Genomic DNA, 21,119 nt, shown 5'->3' on the forward strand with positions numbered 1-21,119 from the left:
GTCATGTGACAGAAATTACATCACTACTCACCGTTTATAGCTGATGACATCACTACTCACCGTTTATAAGGATATAATTTACAAGATATTCATGGCTTTTGTGTATTATATATAGATAAACTACACCAAGAGCAGGTGAAACACATCATTAAAAAGCAAAACTATTTTACTTACATTGCATGATGAGCTTTAACCTGAGTTCTGCAATTCCGCCCCCAATAGCAATTTGGCCGAGAAGTAACAGTCACTACCAAGGAAAAATATGGTTTAAACCCAGTTTTAGAAAGGTTTTATAAATGACTTCAGCTAAAACATAAACTACCTTTTTCAATACTTTAAAAAAAAGTACCTTCAAATATTTAATTTATCCTAATCTATAGAAAAGAGAACGAAAATGCATCAGGCAGTTTCCACAGTGATAACTGGCATGTAATTCACATATTTATATGCGTATCTGAATGTAGTTTTGCTTACCAACAAATATGAAAAGCCAATTGAAAAGATGACTTAAAGGTGAACCACCCCTTTAATATAAAATAAAGCAGTGGGTTGGGGACCATTGCAGCTTGCAAAACAATCCAATTCTAAAGGCCAGAGAAATGTAATGGTCCCTATACAGCACCATAAATACAGGTATGTCTTCTGCAGCTTTGTTTCAAACTTAGCTTGTCTGCCTTCAAGCGTCATGAGTTGCTTGATATTAATGGAATAAATAGAATAGCTGCAACTCTCTAGATCTAGAAAAGAAGCCCCCCTATAAGATATATTGGATCTATCAATGAATATCTGACACCCAATTGCTGCATGAAGAGCGAATGAAGAGAAACAGATGCTGAGAGAGGGATAGTAAAGATAAATGTGATTATTTCTGAAACAATGCAGAATTATTAATTGATTGTATTTAGAAAGTTTCTGATTTCAGTACTTATATTACATTTTCATTTTCAAGTTAGTTCCCCTTTAAGGGTCTGACTCGTGCTGAGGTAACAATGCAGGTAGATGCTTAGATAATCATGTGGTTCACACTTTACCACACTTTAGGGGATATCTACTCTGCTCAGATAAGTCAATTAATACAAGGGAACTGAGCTTTTACATAGGCGGGAATTCCCATACCATCTGTATAGGGTTGTTGCTGATTTTTAGTTCACCAATGACTGGAGAGCTGCAGGAAAGCAATGGCTGAATTAGATCACTGAATAGAGTGATATAGTTTAATGGTGCTTTGTACACAAGCATAAGTTTAATGGTGGACACAGAGAAAAGTCCAATATCTTTACCTGGTAGCTCTGAAGCTGGGATGTTTTGTCTGTACTGGTAAATTAAAATTCTAAAGTTTCTCAGCCCACAGAAGTAGCAGAGTACAGTCGTTCCATTTATCCTGTAATCTGTGGGACCAACAATGACATGTTACAACTGTGCAGACTCTGGAATTAGAAATAGCAACCAGGTCAATAAAGAAGAAAACAACTTTATAAGAAAAAAGAGAGCAACAAAGCGGATTAATCCAATACCAAGGAAAAGTACACAGCTACTTAATCCTGGAGTAAGTGAGTCAAAGACTGTTGCCAAGTTTTACTTCTTTATTCTGACAATTGTGAAATCTCTGCTGCCGCTAATGATATTTTAACAGGCATACCGCATAAACTTAATAAAATGTTTCATAATTAGGCAGTGCAAAGGTGCTACCTGCCCCCCCCCCCCGTGCACCGATGGGGTCATCTATATCTTGTGCCCCATACCTGCCCCTCTCCTACCTTTAACTTCAGAGACAGCCAGGGTTGTGCTACAAGCTGGTTCTGGATTTCTGTGCTGGTATCACAGATTAGAGGGAAAAAACACTGAACAAAATACAGCATGCCCTTTAAAGACATTATTACCTACTTCACATGTTATTACCTACTTCACATGTTAACTATTCTACATTCAAAAAGGAGAATTTCAGATACCACACCCAGGCCTGGTTTTTGGATTACAGCTAGGAAAAAGAATTACAGTAAACGGATGTACATTGTGTTTTAGTACCGTGTAATATAGACTAGAGAAAACCATTCACACTATCCAGTATTTTAGTCCATTGCTGTTGGATCACCATCTAGTGAATTAATAGAGAAATGGCGATTTAGAATGTCCGTTAAATACCATCATTGAAAAATATGGTACAGGAACAGGTATGGGACCCGTTATCCAGAATACTCGGGACCTGGGGTTTTCTTGATAATGGATCTTTCCAGTATTTGGATCTTCATACCTTCAGTCTATTAGAAAATCATGTAAACATGAAATAAACCCAATAGGCTGGGTTTGCTTCCAAAAAGGATTAATTATATCTTAGTTTGGATCAAGTACAAGATACTGTTTTATTATTACAGAGAAAAAGGAATTGGATTATTTGATTATAATGGAGTCTATGGGAGATGTTCATTCCGATAACAGATCCCATACCTGTATTTGCATTTTTGCCCAAGCACAAATTTCTAATAGAGTACAGGTATGGGATCCATTATCCAGAAACCCACAGAAATGTCTCCCATATCATTTTCTCTGTAATAATAAAACAGTACCATGTATTTGATCCAAACTGAGATATAATTAATCCTTATTGGAAGCCAAATCCACCTATTGGGTTTATTTCATGTTCTAGTAGATTTAACATATGAAGATCCAAATTACAGAAAGATCTGTTATATTCATATGCTCCAAAAATTGCATGTCTTCTGGTCAACAACTAAATCCTTCTTAGTTCCCCTTAAAAATCAGTTCAACTCTGCTGCTATCTTTATAACTGAGAAATTTAGTATATCCCTTTAAAAACCATGTACATATCACTGCAGGACAATAACATAAAAAGAGCTTTGCTCGAAGCATTTTGTGCTTAAACACTAAAGGTTGCAGCTTAGTTCAGCAGTGTAAGTATTCTTCCTCTTATTTTTTATCACTGCAGGACTCACAGCCTAGGATAAATCTGAAGAGTTACTGTAGGGTTGGACTGTCTCTCAGAGTACCAGAAGATCCTGATGGGCCCCAGCCAAACACAATTCATATCAGCACTTTCTAGTTTACACCATAGGCCTGTCTTTAATACATTTAGCATTATCTACATGGTTGGGAGAGTGGGCCTTTAATGTCAGGTTCTCAGGTGGGCCCGAGGTAGGCCATAAGGATTCTTAGCAAGGCAGATCAATAGTTGCCAAAAATATATTATTTCCATGGACGGAGAGAGAGAGAGAGAGAGAGAGAGAGAGTAATCCAAAGTATTGAGTACCGGTATCTGAGTAATCCAAAAACCACCAGATACAGGGGCAGGTTTATCAAGGGTTGAAATGAAAATTCGAATTTTCTTTGTGGTCAAAACTGTCATATTCGACTATGGAAGTTATTCAAATTCGATTTGAGTTATTTTTTAACAAATTCGAATCAGATGTTTAAAATTTATAATACTTTGGCCCTTTAAGGATTCAAAATTGACTATTCGCCACCTAAAACCTGCCGAACCTGTTTAAGTCAATGGGAGAGGTGCAGGGATCAATTTGGAGATGTTTGCAGCTTTCCTGATTTTTCGGAGAAAAAACTAATCGAGTTTGATTGAATTCTAATCGAATTCAATTTGAATTTTCTGGTTGTTTAAATTTGTCTCAGAAAAAAAATTTGATTTTATTAATAAATTTTGACAAGTCGAATTTCAGATTTATGGGAGTTTCATACGAGTTTTAAAAAACTCACATGAATTCAAAATTCGACCCTTATAAATGTGCCTCTAAGAGTAGCTATTATTTTAAAGGAAACCCATAGCCCAGAAAACAGATTAAGCTCTATACAAGGCATATTGTACCTCTCTGTGGCGCAGAGTTCTATATTATATTGAAGCATTCAGCTTCTATTACAGCAGCAGAATGCAATAAACTAGCTGATGTTCAATGGAAACATTGGTTCCACTTTAAATCAGAATAAAAAATAAGTTAGAATGTTGTATACGATCAACTCACCAGGAATCATAAACACCCCTCTCTGGACAGCGGCCAAGCTTTCATTCAGCATGTCTTTCCACGTGAGCCCCCTGGATGCCAGGTAATTCTGCAACACAAACATGAGGGGAAAATATCAGTATTTACTGCATACATATAGTTCTTACATAGCAAAAATACACTTTTCAGCAGTTCAGCTACATATTTTAGATGTGTAGTAAATACAAAGTAAAAGCAAGTAAATATTCAGCAAATCCAAGCGAGCGTTCCATTTATCACAATAACCTGACCTCCTGAAACACTGTAGATGGTTGCTATTTCATATTTTCCTAGCAAATCAAGTAGTATGGGGGCCTCTCTTCTCACAACAAAAAGAATTGTAATCATGCTTGATATGAATGCTTGCTAATGAACATGTTAAATTAAGAAATGGAAAGCTGATGGATAATGTAAAAAACAGAAAAAATACTTTGTGCCTTTTGAAAACCTTTACAATCTTACCTTGAGGATGTCTGATTCATAGTTATTGTTATTTAAAACCCCATCCAAACATTTGTCTCCTAGATTTAACTCTGTGGGGGAAAGTGAGAGAACTATGTCAGCTTTTGAAAATTGCAAACTACTCATGAGTCAAATAAAAATGTCCAATATCCAAAGTAGGACATTTGGAAAAGGGGGATAAAACCGTAATATAACTTATCCAAAGGAATTATACAGGGGTCTGACTATGTCAGTAAGAATTAGATTTGTTGAAAGAAAAGAAGAAAGTACCCCGTATATTTTCCACTTAGGTAAGATTAATAAAAACCTCCAATTACCAATTCATTAAAGTACCCAATTATTCGGGTACTTTCCTCTTTTCTTTCAACAATATCCAACGTAGCCACAATACATTCACATCGAATACTGAATTGGATGCTGATATTCTTTACCCTCAGATCTGCATCTTGCCATAAGTATAAGCTTCAAAGTACATATTAAAGATTTCTCAGAATCATTTTATTTGCGTGATCTCATATTGCAAATATAATCCATTATATGTATACATTAACTGTGTCTTTAATAACTATAAACACAACTTGTAAATTCTGTCTATTCTCAAATGTAGAAGTGTCCATCCATGTACACTTCTCAACATATATGTTATCAATATCCATTTTTTCTTACAGCATCTGAGGGGTTGGGTGAAAACTTGACAATACACACAATCTTCACCTCAAGGAAAGAATACCTTTATTTTAAATAGTTGTTTGGATGCCACAGTCACAGTGGTTATCAGCATTATTATTGTATTGTTTCTGTGGTATAAAACGCCTCATGTACCAAAAAGTTTTTGAGGCTCACCATTTTTAGCCATAGCCTCTAAGGTTAAAGGCACACGAGTGCTGGCTCTGCTGCTCTCAGCTTGCTTTACTGCAGGTAGAGAGAAGGTTATCTGCTTTCTTCTGCACATCCACGTGTCTGCACTGAAAAGTACAGCTTCAGACAGAGGTAAACTGGATTATCTCTGCTTCTCGTACCTGCTCTCCGATGGAAACTGTACTGTTCAGTGCAGAAGAGAGTGAATTTCTTTCCATCTGCAGGGCCACTCTCTCCCTAAAGAGAACAACTACACAAAGTGCAACAAAAACTAAGTGCAAACTCAAATATAACTGACTTGCCCTAGTAAATTGAACGTACTGGTTGATGATTTATGTCTGTGTATAACCATTTAAAAATGTTCAACGTCAATTAATTGCTGTGTAAAGCTCCGTGTTGGCACTATTTCAATGACAATATACAAATTTAAAAGGGCAGTATACCATAATGTTAAACATGAGTTCAATGAGTTCAGACAAGTTCAATTTATTAAGATAAACCGGGCAAAGAGAGAAACGGAAGCTACTCCATGTTAGAGGAGATCATTAGATTACCATAAAGGACTCCTGTTCACAAAACATTTGTAGCACATGGGGGAGGAAGGTGGGGTTGTATGCCAATAATCTAATTATATACCTGGCACAGACCAAACATCCACTAGCTTCAGTTTTCCTGTTCAGCTAAGAAATATCACAAAAAAATTAATTTTCATGATTAACAATAGACTAAATATATTCAGCACAAACCATGTTAAACAAGAGGGCAGAAAAAATACCGTCTAAAAGACCCCATGTAGTGGCTATTTCTGAAATATAGAACAATAAAAAAGTTCCTCTGTAAGAATAAGAGATCTGTGTAGTTGTCTTACCACAGAATGGAGCCAAACACCCAAAGCAGCCCATCCGGTTGCATCCCCAGTACATGTGGCAAAAATGCTCCAAACATATAGTGCCTGTGAAAGTAAAGAGAACAGAAGTAAGATGGGGCTAAATCAAAAATAGCTGTTTTCAGTTAAAGGGGGATTATCACGAAAATTTAATTCTGATATAAGGTTCAGCATACTGAAATAAGAATCTTTGTAAATATGATCAATTAAATATTCAATATTCTGCATCTTTTCTCAAATAATCTCTCAACATCTGTTTATCTTCATTCTGTCTTCTTGCAGCAGTTGGGTGTCAGATATTCGTATACCTGACATAGGGGGGCTTCCTTTTATAGCATGTAGAGAGATATGATGTCTGGTGATTTTAATAGAGTGAGCTCTAATACATGTTCTAAGCAAAAGACACCCCCCTATGAGATATATTGGATATAAAGCTGGCCATAGACGCAACGATCCGATCGTACGATTGGTGAATTCGTACGATTTTCAGACCGTGTGTGGAGAGCCCCAACATTTTTCGTCCGGCGGAGATCGGTCGTTTGGTCAATCGGACAGGTTAGAAAATTTCTGTCGCCTTCCGATAATATCTCTGCATGTATTGCCGATCGTACGATTTTCAGAGGGAGACTGTCACCAGCTTTGTCAGACATAACGTACGATTGCTGTCAGGGGTGGAACATTGGCTGATCTGTTCTTTTACTACTTTATTTGATCGGAATGGTAAGACTTTGATCTGAATGGTTAGTGGAGGGTTGTGAGATGGGAAAGTCCGATCGTACATTGATTTGTACGATCGGATCTTTGCTTTGCACAACATGGATTTCTCACACCCGTTGCGAGTGTCCTAGCGCTTGGCAGGGGAAAATGAAAAAATAAAATAAAACTACTGTTATCCCAGCCAGAGTGCGGGCTCTATTAGTCTGCACCTTTGGTTGGGGATAGTATTTTTGCCCAACAGGTGCCCTTTAAGACAAAATACTTTGGTATGATCTGAATGGATTTTATGTGGGCATTATCAAAGAATAACACAACAGTGTGTAAAGAATGTTATTTATAACAAAAGACAGCGACAGGTTAGTAATGCTGGACTGCTGTTATTCTGAACACAACTGCACATTGATTTTTTTATCTAAGGGTATCCACTAGTAACTTGCCGAATAAAAGTATGAATCAAAGAAAAACTTTTTTATGAGCTAATAAGGATAAACAAATAGTATATATATATATATATATATATATATATATATATATATATATATATATATATATATTTTTTTTTTTTTTTTTTTAGTTACATCGTTTAAAGATTTTTGTTTCCTTTTTAACAATAACTACATATTCTGGTACATTTACGGCAATATTGGGATTATTCTTGGGGCAATGTTTTTTTGTCCCAATTGCTCCTAATTTTGTAGGGCAATTGCATTTGCTTGTCTGTCGAAAGAAACCCAGAAACGCAGAGTACAATCATGGCCTCTCCTCTTTTATAGTATAAAAAGTCAGTCAAGTTAGGATTTAATAAGAATCCAAATATAACTCAAATGGTCCATCAAATCATCATTTACAATGTAAAAAGAACATTTTTATTCAGTAGAATGAATGAGAATAGCAAAACAAGCAAAAAATATTAACTGAGCGTTTTTACAAATATATGAGACTATCACAGCATTTAATAACTATGTTACCTTTTAAAGTGAGGATGGAACAGCTTCTCTGAAAACTTCCCTCACCCATCAACCCCCAAAAAGGCCAAAGAGCCAAGGAACCATGGTGAAGTGGCAGAGTGAGTGAGACTTAGCCTTACATTGCTGTGGTGCCACATGAGAATTGTGCTCCCGTTCTGCCCTTCGGTCTGGCATCGGCTGGAAGCAGCAATTGCAGATTACGTGCCTTCCATGTGAAGGGCACACATATTCCTGGGTAGCTACAAAGAACAAAAAGCCTGATTGGCCTACCTTTCTGCAGATGTGAAATATATGACATATATTTATGAAAGAAGTATTATTAAGCTCTCATTTGCAATAATGTTGATGAATATAACAAGCAGATAATACAAATATTACTTACTATGACTTCTGCTAGTATGTGACACATGAAGGTAATATTAAAGATAAGCCAGTTGAAGAGAATAGGACCTAAACCAACACTAGCCTGCCCATTTTCACAAACAGCTAAAAGATGATGTTCTGTAGTATACTGGGGCACCAGTGACATCACAGAAGGTGGGGTCCAGAAGGTAAAAGGCTAAGGGGGTAAAGGGAGGGGTAATGTTCCAGGAAATCAGTATGCTGTCTTTCAAGAGTCTAGATCTGCCATCCACCTGACAAACTGGTTTATAGTCAACCAGTTGTTCACTGCTTGAAATACAATTGTGCAGAGAAAGAATATTTACAGCTACTTCACAAATAAATGATTACGAACCTGTAGGAAAGTTGGTAGAGGTAGAAGGGGCATCTCCTTGTGTCCGTGAGGTTTCTGTGTCAGAAGGATATGGTGGGGGTTGCATACTGTGGTGCACATATCCAGGGCACTGCCTGCATACAGTATAAGGCTGGCTAAAAGATTAAAACAAAGTTATGCCACACAGACATAAAAGTTGTTCTTTTTCAGCAAAGCATAGATTAGGTAAAAGCCTCAGACAACTTGAACTCTTTCTGTGCATGTGTCTGTAAGGCATATATATATATAATGATATGTAAAGAAATAGTAAGTGTAACTCCAAAGGACAACAAAGAAGCTTTACATCATAAATATATAATTTTCAAATCTTTACTTCACTGCACAAATGAACCCTACATTTGAAGGTCCCTATCACTTTAAGGCATACACAAAGGTCAATTTCATCAGACGTTGATTACTATCCTGAATGTTTTGCAGTGTGGGAAGAAACCCAAAACACTTTGCAGACACAGGGAGAACATAAACACTTAAGGAAGCCAAATTTTACACCATAACACACCTTTTAAATATGAACCGAAAAAATGTGCTATTAGTTTTTCTGTTTGTCTGTCCTTTGCTTTTCTCTGAAATGCTGGTCCTGACTACATCCATTGCAATGTGGCAGTCAGTGTTCCTAAAGCAAGTACTTAGGCTAAGCAGTGCTGAGAAAAGTAAGGAACAGCCAGATTGCTTTAATATCAATTACTTTCCCATAACTTTAAAATCATTGAAAATTATTAAACATATTGCTTAGAAGTAAATGTCCTTATAGTATCTAGTAGTAATAAGCCTCAAGTAAGTGGGCTTTCTGATTAATCTTGAAAATGATTCAGCCAAGTGGCTTCTTCAGTTCAACTGTAAGTCAGTTTATAGGAAATTATTTTGACGGTTATACCATCAATGTTTTAGTAAAAGGAGGGCTACTGTCTGTGCCTACATTGGGGTATTTATTAAAGAGTAAAGTTAGAGATTGCCACAGTCCTCAAGAGTGAAATTCCACCACTCTCCATTAATTTCTATGGGATTTTTAATAGAGTATTTATCAATGGGTGAAAGTGAAAGTTCATCCTTTGATAAATACGCCTTTCAAAATCCCATAAAAAAATGAATGGAGCGGTGGAATTTCACTCTAGCGGACTGTGGCGATCTCTAACTTCACTCTTTGATGAATATACCACAATGTATTTTATGTATGAATATATACCCCTGCAAAGTATTTTTTTTTCTTTTAAAGTAATGTTAACATGTACGCATAATGTAGGGATCCCAAATCATCAGTTTAAAACCAAATACAGTCACATGAAAAAGTTTGGGAACCCCTCTTAATTTTTTGGAGTTTTTGTTCATCATTGGCTGAGCAACTTCCTTTTAATATATAACATGCCTTATGGAAACAGAAGTATTTCAGCAGTGAGAAAGTTTATTGGATTAACATAAAATATGCAATATGCATCATAACAAAATGAGACAGGTGCATACATTTAGGCACTCCAACAGAGATATTACATAAATACTTAGTTGAGCCTCCTTTGGTAAATGTAACAGCCTCTAGATGCCTCCTATAGCCTTTGAGGAGTGTCTGGATTCTGGATGGTGCTATTTTTGACTTAACAAAATAATCCAATCAATTTGGTGTTGCCAGTAATATTGAGCAGTTACATGCATTCAAATTAGCAAAATTACCCAATTTTTTGAACAGCCAGTTTTTCACATTTGATTTAATTTTATACAACTGAATACTGCTTCACTAAAAACTTTGTTCAGAAAACACCCCTGTACTTGGATGTTCCTGGGAAATGAAAGACATACCACTGTTATCTTTTTTTGTTGAAATTGGAGTAAATTATTATGCAGGCTGAGAGGGGTTTCCAAACATTTTCATATGACTGTACATATAATACATAAAAATGTGGTGGAATCTGATTTTTGTGGAAGCAGATTGATCCAGTCACTTCTCTATGTTCAGTACTTTAGCTTTAAACCAAGAAATAAATTTTTAAGTGTAGACATACAAATAGTAGATTTATGACCGCTAAAAACCAAAAGCAGCCCCAAACCTTATGTCAGAGGATTCACTATCCACATCAGAAAGCTCCAGCAGATCCTCAGAGCTGCCCTCTTCATCAGAGAATGACCGACGTACCTTTGGCTGCAACATATCTTGTGTGATCTTATTCCGTGCATCCATACTACACCTGTCTTCCTCACTGCGGCATTTCTCTGTAGGGATATACATGCATGAATACTGTTCTACTACAATGCCAATAGCACTGCTGACCTTATTGGGCACATTTACTATGGGTCGAATATCGAGGGTTAATTAACCCTCGATATTCGACCATCAAAGTTAAATCATCGACTTCGAATATCGAAGTCGAAGGATTTACCGCAATTCCTGTGATCAAACGATTAAATCCTTCAAATCGAACGATTCGAAGGATTTTAATCCATCGATCGAAGATTTTCCTTCAATCCCAAATTGGTAGGAAAGTCTATGGGGACCTTCCCCATAGGCTAACATTGGAGCTCGGTAGGTGGCGAAGTATGTGGTCGAAGTTTTTTTTAAAGAGATAGTACTTTGACTATCGAATGGTCGAAAAGTCAAACGATTTTTAGTTCAAATCGTTCGATTCGTAGTCGAAGTAGCCAATTTGATGGTCAAGGTAGCCAAAAAAATACTTCGAAATTCGGAATATTTTGTATTCTAATCCTTCACTCGAGCTAAGTAAATGTGTCCCAATATGTACATAGATATCCTGACATTCAGTATTTCTAACATTTGCTTATTTAAAGGAAAACTATAAAATAAATACTTGAGCAACAGATAGTTTATATCAAATTAAGTGGCACATTAAAGAATCTTATCAAACTGGAATATATATTAAAGTAAATATTGCCCTTTTACATCTGTTGCCTTGCAACACCATTTCGTGATGGTCTGTGTGCTGCCTCAGAGATCGCCTGACCAGAAATACTACCACTATATCTGTAACAGGAAGAAGTGTGGAAGCAAAAGACAGAACGCTGTCTGTTAATTGGCTCATGTGACCTAACATGTATGGTTTGTTTGGTAGGTTTATGTGCACAGTGAATCATACGATCCCAAGGGGTTGCCCTTTTTTTTAAAAATGGCAGTTTTCTATGTTTGATTACCCAATGGCACATACTAATAAAAAGTATATTATTATGAAATGTTTTATTTACATGAAGCAGGGTTTTACATTTGAGCTGTTGTATGCAATATATTTTTATAGAGACCTACATTGTTTGAGGGATATAGTTTTCCTTTAATAATAAACTATTTTGCAGAGAAGGAGACCAGTAACAACAAGTTAATTGTAGAAAAAAATATTATTATTATTATAGCATCAATAGCACATTATTTTTTCTACGATAAACTTGAGGTTGCTGATCTTCTTTGCAATATTGCAACCAATTACAGTGCAGCAGAGGCAAAATTTGAAATGGTTTGCCACTTGAAGGTGAGGTGTGGCAAAGCAAGAGCTTACCTGGATGCTGGATCAAATAAGCCTCCACCAAATTGTTCAGGATATGGTTTTTACAGATGCGCTCAACAGGGCAGCGGCAGGTGGGGCAGAAGGAAGAACGTTCCATCCAACCGGAATAGCAGGCAGCACAAAAAGTGTGCATGCATGGCTGCAAACTAACAGTAAGAGAACAAGACATCAGATACCCAGTTTTCTTTTAAAAGGTGAATTTAAAGAGAAAGTAAATAAACTGAAACTGTTCACAATATAAGAAGAAAAATGTGACCTGTATTTACTTGTAAAGCACGGTGTACAATTGTGGTGCTATAAAAATACTTACATACAACTAAATGCACTGCTCTGGATGCAGCCATTACATGGTGATTTAACTGCTCAAAGATATATTTGTTTCTTATCTGGTAGTTAGGGTAGTACTTATTATGGTTCCATGGTTAAATATTATGGTTCCATAGCTAATGACTTTAGTTTTATGCACTGCATCTGATTCCAATATTACCTGACACAGTCGTGTAGCAATTCCTGACAGATAATACAGGTGAGCGTTTCCTCCATCTTATCTGGCTTCATACTTTCGTTGATTGCTCCTTTTGGACAACTTTCAGAAACAACATTTTTGTTGCTTGTCCAATGGTCTTCTACAACTACAATTACAATCAACACTTCAATCAATATATACATGCAAGAAAAACAGACAATTTTAGCAAAGAAAGAGGATACTACTTTTTATATGATCCAACATGAATGCCAACATGAAGTCAAATTTTCACTTTTTTTTTTTTTTGGTCAAAACTCGTAATTTTGAATATAAAAGCACCAATTTGAATTTGAATTGGAATGTGTGATTTATCACACCTGGACCCTGGAAACAGTTCTAGTTAGAATATTCGCCACCTCAAACCTGCCGAGTTCACTGAGAAAATGACGCCCATAGATTCCAATGGGAGAAAAAAAATATTGCTTTAGATTTTGTTTTCGGAGATCAAATTCTATTCAAATTTTCAGGTCAGGACTATTTGATCGAATTTATTAGAGTTTTAAAAAAATTACATAATTCTAAAATGTGGCCTTTGATAAATAACCCCTTATTGTCTTATTGCTGTGTATATCGAATAGGCTAAAATACATTAATTTTGTGCTGTAGATTAATTTCAAACCAATGTGTGTTAATATTTAAGCAATCATGTCAAGATGACCGACCTGTTCTCATTCTCTTTTTTGGAGGACCTAAAGAACCCTGCTCTTGTGCTGGTAAATTAGATTCAGGAATATCAGCTCTCATCGCAGGGCTTTCATCGGATTTGGAGCTGTGGCCTCCAAGACTTTCTCCAGACGTCTCACCACTCTCAAGCTGTACTCCAGGAACTGCAAATTAAAGGTGTGCAGCAGTGTCATAATGTATATATGGAAAGTTATATAGAACAAACCCTAATAATGTGTTTCACATAGGTATGCAGCTCCCTACTTTGTGGATTCAGGTGAATCCTCTCTGAAAGATTTAAAAGCATAGTAAACTAAGCGCAGACATTTTTTCAAGCGAAAGTTTCTGTGGAGTTCCTCTAAACAATTGAAGCACTCTGCATAACAGGTACCATACCTGTACTATATAAAAAAATGCTTCCGACTTTATAAAACATAGATATTGATATGGTGATTTGCCCACTGAGTAAGGCAGTTACCGATGCCTGGGACTTAAAGGGATACTGTCCTGGGAAAACGTTTTTTTTTTTCAAAATGCATCAGTTAATAGTGCTGTTTTCTCTTTTAAAAAATGGATTTTCAGTGCAGAAGTCTGCTGGAGCAGCACTATTAACTGATGCGTTTTGGAAAAAACATGTTTTCCCATGACAGTATCCCTTTAAAAAACAATCAAAGTACTTACTTGCAGAGGTAGTAGGTGTGCTGAAAAGACTGGATGTGGAGGTGGAAGGCTGAGGTTCCTCATATGACAGCTGATCATCTTGAGATGACAAAGTCTGAGTGTCAGCTTCCTCTGAACCCGAGGTATCTGCAAAAACATGAGATAGCTGTGTTTGCTTCACAACCTCTAGTAAAATTTTTATACTTTTAATGAGTGCTACTGATATGTAATGCTTATCAGTTAGCAATAGTTCTAGACTTGACAAGAACATTTTGTTTCAGCATGGAAAATAATTGTCTAAATTGGTAATCTGTGCACAATTTGGAGAACTACATTTTTAAATTAGTACTTTCTCTTTACCTCAAAAAACAATGTATAATTAGACAATTTTGCAGGTTTTTTCCTTGCTTATTAACGGATTGATAACATTTAGTAACCATTTATTAATCGGTATGTGTGTATTTGTGTTGTACTAATTTTACCTGCTGGATCCAGCATACTATCTTGTCCCTGGTTTAAGGATTTGTATAGGTAAGCAATATCTGAAACACAAAAATCCATAACTGCAAGTGTTTTTTGTATTTACATTCTGACAGCCATAAAAATATATGCCTGCATACACAAACAGGGACAAGCTGTTTGACTACAATTACAAGAAATTCAACTTACTTTGTTCTGGCTCATTTTTCTTATAGACAACATAAATCACGTCACCATTTTTCAAGGAGTATGACTTTTTCTTTATTACTTTCAGTTTGTTGATTACTGTGCCATTTGTGCTGTAGTTGAAAGAGACATTTTTAGAATTAAATGTCTAACTCACAAATAACCCATGAAAGGTTATAAACAATAATAAACAGGTCTCCTTAACTGTTCATGGTGACCATTAACTCCAGTGCTTTTGACAGCCCTTCATCCTGTAGGTCTAGAAATGTAGTGTACAAATCTAAACATGCCATTTTGTGGACCGGAAATATTTTAGAGGCCTTTAGTAAGGGTTACTTATTCATTCAGAAGGTAATTATATAGGAATGTCAGAAAACAATCCGAATTAAAAGCATAAACTTTTTGGTAGAAATAGGAATCACCCACACTGAATTTGTAGGGACACCCCAAACACAAAAATGTAGTAATGGTGCTTTGACTGGTCTCCCTGTGTTTTTCAGCAGACTGCCTTTCAGCCCTGTGTGGTGTAATATTTAAGTCAAGTTTAATTTTCTAATGTATCACTAGCGCAGCTATGGAAGGGGGTTAATGATTCTAAACAGTTTTAATTTGATACATTAGTTTATATGTTTCTTATCTTTGTTCCTGCTGTGTATAATTTCTGCAGAGCTGTATGAAAAGCAGCTGATAGAACAGATGCAATAGTTACTAAGTTTCCACAGAAAATATTACCTAATATAGCAAATTGTAACAGTTCAGAGTCTACACTTGCATTATGGAGCTGCTAGCCTGAAACACCAGATAGAGGAACATTAAAGTTTAAATTTCCATTCCAGAAAAATATATAATAGAAAGCAACTGAAAACGTCTTTATTTCTGCTAAACCATCTGAAACCAACTGAACTAAAAAAAAGTATTTGGAAGGTAAAAACCATGTTAAAAAGTTTCCTACAGCATAGATTGTGTAACTTTTCTTAGGCTAAATGTGATATACAGTAATATATCCGTTTAAACTGCATACTTCTTTTCATGACTTGAATTGTACTGGCTGATTGGCTGCCTTGTATTCCTTCCTATTGTAATTGACGTTACATTAAAAAAAAAAAAAAAAATGTAATTCATAGCAGCCCATTTTTCCTGTTGGGACCATACACACTGAGGCGCATGCAAGTGCATGGAATAAGTACAGTTCCATCCGGAAAAATGAGATGCGTGCTGCTTGGTGTTCCCCTGCAAAGGCACACAGGAGAGATGCAGAGGATGATAAGGCAGGGCTAGTATGTTTATAGCTGGGGTCATTTTTAGGTCCCAAAACACCAGTTTTGGCAATTAGCAGAGCACTGCTGCACAGTACAACCCTAGTAAATCACTATCACAACAATAGCGACCTTTCTTTTCAGTTTGGCTAAAATAAAGGTTTTGACCCTTTTGAACAGTTTCTTGTTTCTATTAAAATGTCAACACAAATTTACAGATGGATTTACAGAAGTCGTTTACCTGGTGTCCTCTAAAGAAACATGACCAGATTCTTCATTCACTGTGATTTTGCAGTGTTCTCCAGACACTAATTTGTTTCCAGATAAAGACAGGTCACATGCTGCAAAGGAAATATACTGTGCATATCAGGATTACGTTTACCTGTTTTGTCAGTGCACTAAAAATATTGATGTATTCTCTTATGCTATTATCTTACCTTGCTTTCTACTGTTTTAATGACTCCAGATTTATATATTAACCTTCAAATTCAAGCAATAGATTCGTCTGCTACAGGTAAAACACAAGATCAAATGCAGAACAGCCAGCAGCAGACTACTCGCAAATAGAATGGGATAGTTTTGGTCTCCATGGCACCAATGCATCAAAAAAAAATCATATCAAAAGTTGATGGAAGCTCATGCATATAAAATGCATGCAAAGCAGCAAAGGATTATTATCAGTGCACGCAGCTGCTTCATAAATACCGGTTAAGAGAGGTCAGTAATTTCCAGCACTAAATGAGGCAGATGCAAGGTATAAGACTATAATGCACATACATTTGGGTCCTTCTGGTTAACAATTTAGTCTAGATTACCATTTACAGTGCATGGAAAATCATTATGCATATTTGAATTCATGACATAAATATTTAAGATGAAAAAAGGCTTTTATCTCAAATGAAAGGAGAGCTAAATGAGCATCAACAAAGAGGTTATCTGTTCAGAGCCACTAAGCCTCCTAGTGAACAATATAAAACAACCCAACTAGATAGGCTCATTTATATTACGGTTTCCATATGTGTTCAAGTGCATATATCGTTTGGAGTGTTTTTGTTAGGAGCTATAAGAATATCTGAGACATAGGATAGTATATATTTAGTACATGATTAAACAATAAGCAATTAAACTTGCAATAAATGTGTACTTGAGAACAAGTTAATGGGAAGAACATTATTTTTTCCTGATAAACAAATATTATAGGACACCCAAAGCATGATCTCAGGTCATAGACATGTTTGCATGTATACTTTTGAATACATAAGCTATTGTACACTGCCTTGTAGCACTAACATCACATTTAGGTTCTTGATAGATGTAAAGCTTCTTGTTTTATATTCTGTGTTACATTCTAGATAAAGAATTACCTTTCTTTCTGCCTATTGTCCATTCCTTTTTGTAAAGAAATTGTTCAGATGAAGATTCCGTCTCAGTTCCAAACAGTCTAATAAGCTTCCCCCAGGGCTTCTTCTCCCCTAAGCCTTCCATCTCGACTCACTTCTGATCAAGAGAAAAATAACAGCGAGTTGGGGGTAGAGTGGCCCAAAATAACACAGTAAGGAAAATAGAGATCCTCCACCAGTAGCAATGAGACACAATTGCAGCTTAGGCTGAAGTGAAAGTCATTATTGTATGAGGTTTAATTATGGACAATAGATATTTAGCTTTTATCCTGCATTACATCACAAACAATAAACATCCTTTGCTTCTAAATCCTGGGCTATTTTTGCAATGTTTACAAAAACAAATGTCCACTAGCATAAATAATACAAAGTATATATCATTCAATTCTAACACTACATTAAATAATCATGCTTTTAAATATTACGTTAATGCTCACACAATGACCTCCTTGTTATCACACTAGAGAGAAATTAGCAGCAATAGTCCAGATCCCTGCCACTTTACCAATAAATAAATGTAATGGGAATCCGTTTATAATAATAATTGGTTGCTTGGAATGCTTTTGGGGTTTTCACAGTCAGACTGGGGGTTGGGGACAGCTCTATAGGGCTGTGCAAGTGTGATTGGGTAAGGAGGTGCTATGGAATTTGAGATGAGTAGGGAGGTGTACAATATTGTGGGGGAGGGCTGCTTCCCTTAAATTGCAAGTGTAAGCTTTCTATAGTTAGGGTGGAAGGGAAAGCCACAAAGCAGGGAAGTAATATTTTCAGATGTAATTCCTTGAATATAAATGGAAGGCTACAAAGTGGATATGGTTAATAGTGTATATAACTATAAACCATGTAACTATACAGAGAAACTGCAATGGTAACAGCATATAATCACATAATTAAGTGTCATATACCAACACTGGTGGCTTTAGGATGCTGATGATGTTTTTGTCTGAAAGCAAAAACAGAAGGTTATTTCTTTTGATCCATTGGCTAACAGAGTCAAATTCTTGTTTTTTTTCCAACATATTCTAACCGCAGTATAATAGGATGAAACATACTTTCTCTGCATTGAACACCCAAGAAAATATACAGTAGCCATCTAAATATCTTTATAGCAAATTTCACTTTATCCTTTGCTTTAGTATATGAAAAATATATTACAGCTATTGTGGTGCTACTATAAAAACAATTAGCATCCATTATTCATATACAGTTTAATAATTAATATTTCAGATGAGTTGAAAGCAGCCTAAGGCAAGACAGTATTTAAAATATATGTATATAAACAAACATCAAATAGAAGTACTCCTTTAAAAAGGAAATTGCCTAGGTGCCAGAAAAAAAACAGATAGCCCCACAAAAGTACAGCAGTCAACAAGTCTTTCATCACAATAAAATATTTTTATTGGGACTGTGACATTTCTCAAGGGAACAAAGAGAGTAGCAAAAAATCCAACTATGGAGAAACAGCAGGCACTTACAGATCCCACAGACAAGCTTGGTAAAAGAACTGCAGAATTTATTTTAGGCAAATAAAGGACATACAAATCCAACCATTCCATTTATGTGAAAAATGGCAATAAAAGCCATTGTTAGCATGAAAATGTAATAATAACAATACTTCAAGCACAGCCAAAGCGAACTGCCTCTTAACCGCATTGGTACGATTTCAACCCCCCCAGGGCTCACCTGTACTTCGTCTCTATATGCAAAATTTTGGTGGCCAGACAGCCAATTATTTCTGGTTTTAGGCTCCCTAGTGGCAATCACTAACCAATAAGAAGCATCCGCAGCTGTGCCAAAAGATAAAACCCTACAGTGGGGGTTTAGTTCTCCTTTAAATTGTTTGATTCTTAAAGGGACCAAATTATTTTTTCCCCTCATGTGGCCTATTCTATATAACAACATTTATCATCAAAATATCACAGGATTTACTCAATTGCAACTCTGAACTGGTCTGATATGTTCTCCAGAACTACCTTCAAATGGTGCAATAAACCAGCAAGCATAAAGGACAGTACCGAAGGTCGTCACAAATATTAATAAGAATTCCACAGCGCTGTACAAAGGAAGGGTGTACATATTACATACAAACACGGATACAGAATGTAAAGAGGGGCCCGATTGTCAGTGCTAACTATTAAGAAGTAGTGATGCACCAAATCCAGGATTCGGTTCGGCTGAAATCCTTCTGCCTGGCAGAACCGAATCCTAATTTGCATATGCAAATTAGGGATGGGGAGGGAAATCTCGAGACTTTTTGTCACAATACAAGGATGTAAAAAATATTTTCCCATTCCCAACCCTAATTTGCATATGCAGATTAGGATTCGATTCGGTATTCGGCCGAATCTTTCATGAAGGATTCTGGGGTTCAAGTCATAACCAGATATGCAATGGTTGGATGAGAATTGGTATGAGTGTGCTGTGTGCATCTGTTATACAATAGGAGGATACCATTCCCCTTTAGAGTTCCACCAGTTGTATACCTGTCTATGGCTTTGTGCCTTTACATGGCCACTCAACTTGTTGGTTACATATTTTACAACATGGGGATGTAGTACATTATTATTATTTATAATCACAGGGATTATTATTAACACTATGTATTAATCAAGCACCCACAAATTTCTATTCTGACTGCAGCAGCACTGTGCTATATAAAGTATATATATATATATATATAAGAAATGGAAGTCAAGCGTGCCTGGGTGCAGTCCAAGTTCAGTAACATCAATTAGGCGTGGTAAGGATCGCACTCACAGGTCTTAATCTCGATAAAGTAAATTTATTCTGGTGCTGACGTTTCGGCTGAGACAACAGCCTTTTTCAAAGTGAAAAAAATGTCACAAACACGGATATAAATACACAGTGTGGCGGGAACAAAATCAATATACAAAAAACACCGGGGGCAGAGGAAGTGACGTGTCACAGGTAGAGTAAATAATGGTTTAAACAACTTAAGTGAAAAACAAACTCATGCATGGAACGAAAACGAAAAACATAAATCACAAACGAAGGTATAGAAAATAAAAAACAAGAAACTCAAAGAAAAGTAAAGAAAAATAAAAACTCACAATTTATCTCACGGCACAGCCGTTGTACACCTGCGTGAATGAACACCCTAAGTTTCCAGGACTGGTAAGCCCTCTCTACGCACCATATACGTGTTGCTTAATACCTTCGTTCAGTTGCACCTATTTTTATTTTTTATTTTTAGTCTTTTGTTCCATTTTTCATTTGTTCATTCATTTTTTATTTTATTTTTTCATTCATGTTTTATTTTTCATTTTTATTTCTGTATATATATATTTTTTCTTTCTCCACCTTATGACTCATGTTTCGTCTGAGTGTATCATTTGTTATATGTTGCTTTTCTTTTTTCTTCTTTTCTGCTTTCGTTCTTTTGTTCTTTATTTTTAGTGTCACTGGCTTTTTATCTGCCTGCTTTTTATGTCATCTTTGGGCTATATTTTGGCTCCCGACTGATCTCTCGCTTTCTTATTCCCTGTTCTGCTACTCTCACAGATCCTTGATCAGATCTAGTCACTTCCCCGGTAGCGATGTAACATTTTTTTGTAACTGACACATTCCCCAGCAACTCTGTAACTGTTTCTGCATAGTGTCCCACTTTGTCTCTAACACGTTGCTATGTGGTTCCGTATTAAGCAACACGTATATGGTGCGTAGAGAGGGCTTACCAGTCCTGGAAACTTAGGGTGCTCATTCACGCAGGTGTACAACGGCTGTGCCGTGAGATAAATTGTGAGTTTTTATTTTTCTTTAC

General features: G+C 36.2%; 1 protein-coding gene across 4 annotated transcripts in view; it reads right to left on the reverse strand.

Moving 5' to 3' along the window:
- chfr.S (checkpoint with forkhead and ring finger domains, E3 ubiquitin protein ligase S homeolog) overlaps window positions 1–21,119 on the reverse strand; it is a 30,365-nt gene that overhangs the window by 5,619 nt on the left and 3,627 nt on the right. For 2 of the 4 annotated variants that reach the window (XM_018244141.2, XM_018244140.2), the window contains exons 2-17: window positions 17,303–17,435; window positions 16,180–16,279; window positions 14,686–14,795; window positions 14,499–14,558; window positions 14,038–14,163; window positions 13,356–13,520; window positions 12,655–12,799; window positions 12,159–12,313; window positions 10,707–10,869; window positions 8,632–8,765; window positions 8,015–8,134; window positions 6,193–6,276; window positions 4,467–4,537; window positions 3,987–4,074; window positions 1,281–1,388; window positions 175–247 (exon numbers count right to left, since the gene is read on the reverse strand). In XM_018244141.2, coding sequence (XP_018099630.1) covers window positions 175–247; window positions 1,281–1,388; window positions 3,987–4,074; window positions 4,467–4,537; window positions 6,193–6,276; window positions 8,015–8,134; window positions 8,632–8,765; window positions 10,707–10,869; window positions 12,159–12,313; window positions 12,655–12,799; window positions 13,356–13,520; window positions 14,038–14,163; window positions 14,499–14,558; window positions 14,686–14,795; window positions 16,180–16,279; window positions 17,303–17,423 — 1,823 coding nt within the window. In that variant the 5' untranslated portion in view covers window positions 17,424–17,435. Of the gene's footprint in view, window positions 1–174; window positions 248–1,280; window positions 1,389–3,986; window positions 4,075–4,466; window positions 4,538–6,192; window positions 6,277–8,014; window positions 8,135–8,631; window positions 8,766–10,706; window positions 10,870–12,158; window positions 12,314–12,654; window positions 12,800–13,355; window positions 13,521–14,037; window positions 14,164–14,498; window positions 14,559–14,685; window positions 14,796–16,179; window positions 16,280–17,302; window positions 17,436–18,243; window positions 18,282–21,119 lie in introns of all 4 variants that reach the window. The other 2 variants (XM_018244143.2, XM_018244145.2) reach the window with 2 other exon arrangements.

This window comes from Xenopus laevis, chromosome 1S (assembly GCF_017654675.1).
Source record: "Xenopus laevis strain J_2021 chromosome 1S, Xenopus_laevis_v10.1, whole genome shotgun sequence".
Classification (NCBI taxonomy): Eukaryota; Metazoa; Chordata; class Amphibia; order Anura; family Pipidae; genus Xenopus; species Xenopus laevis.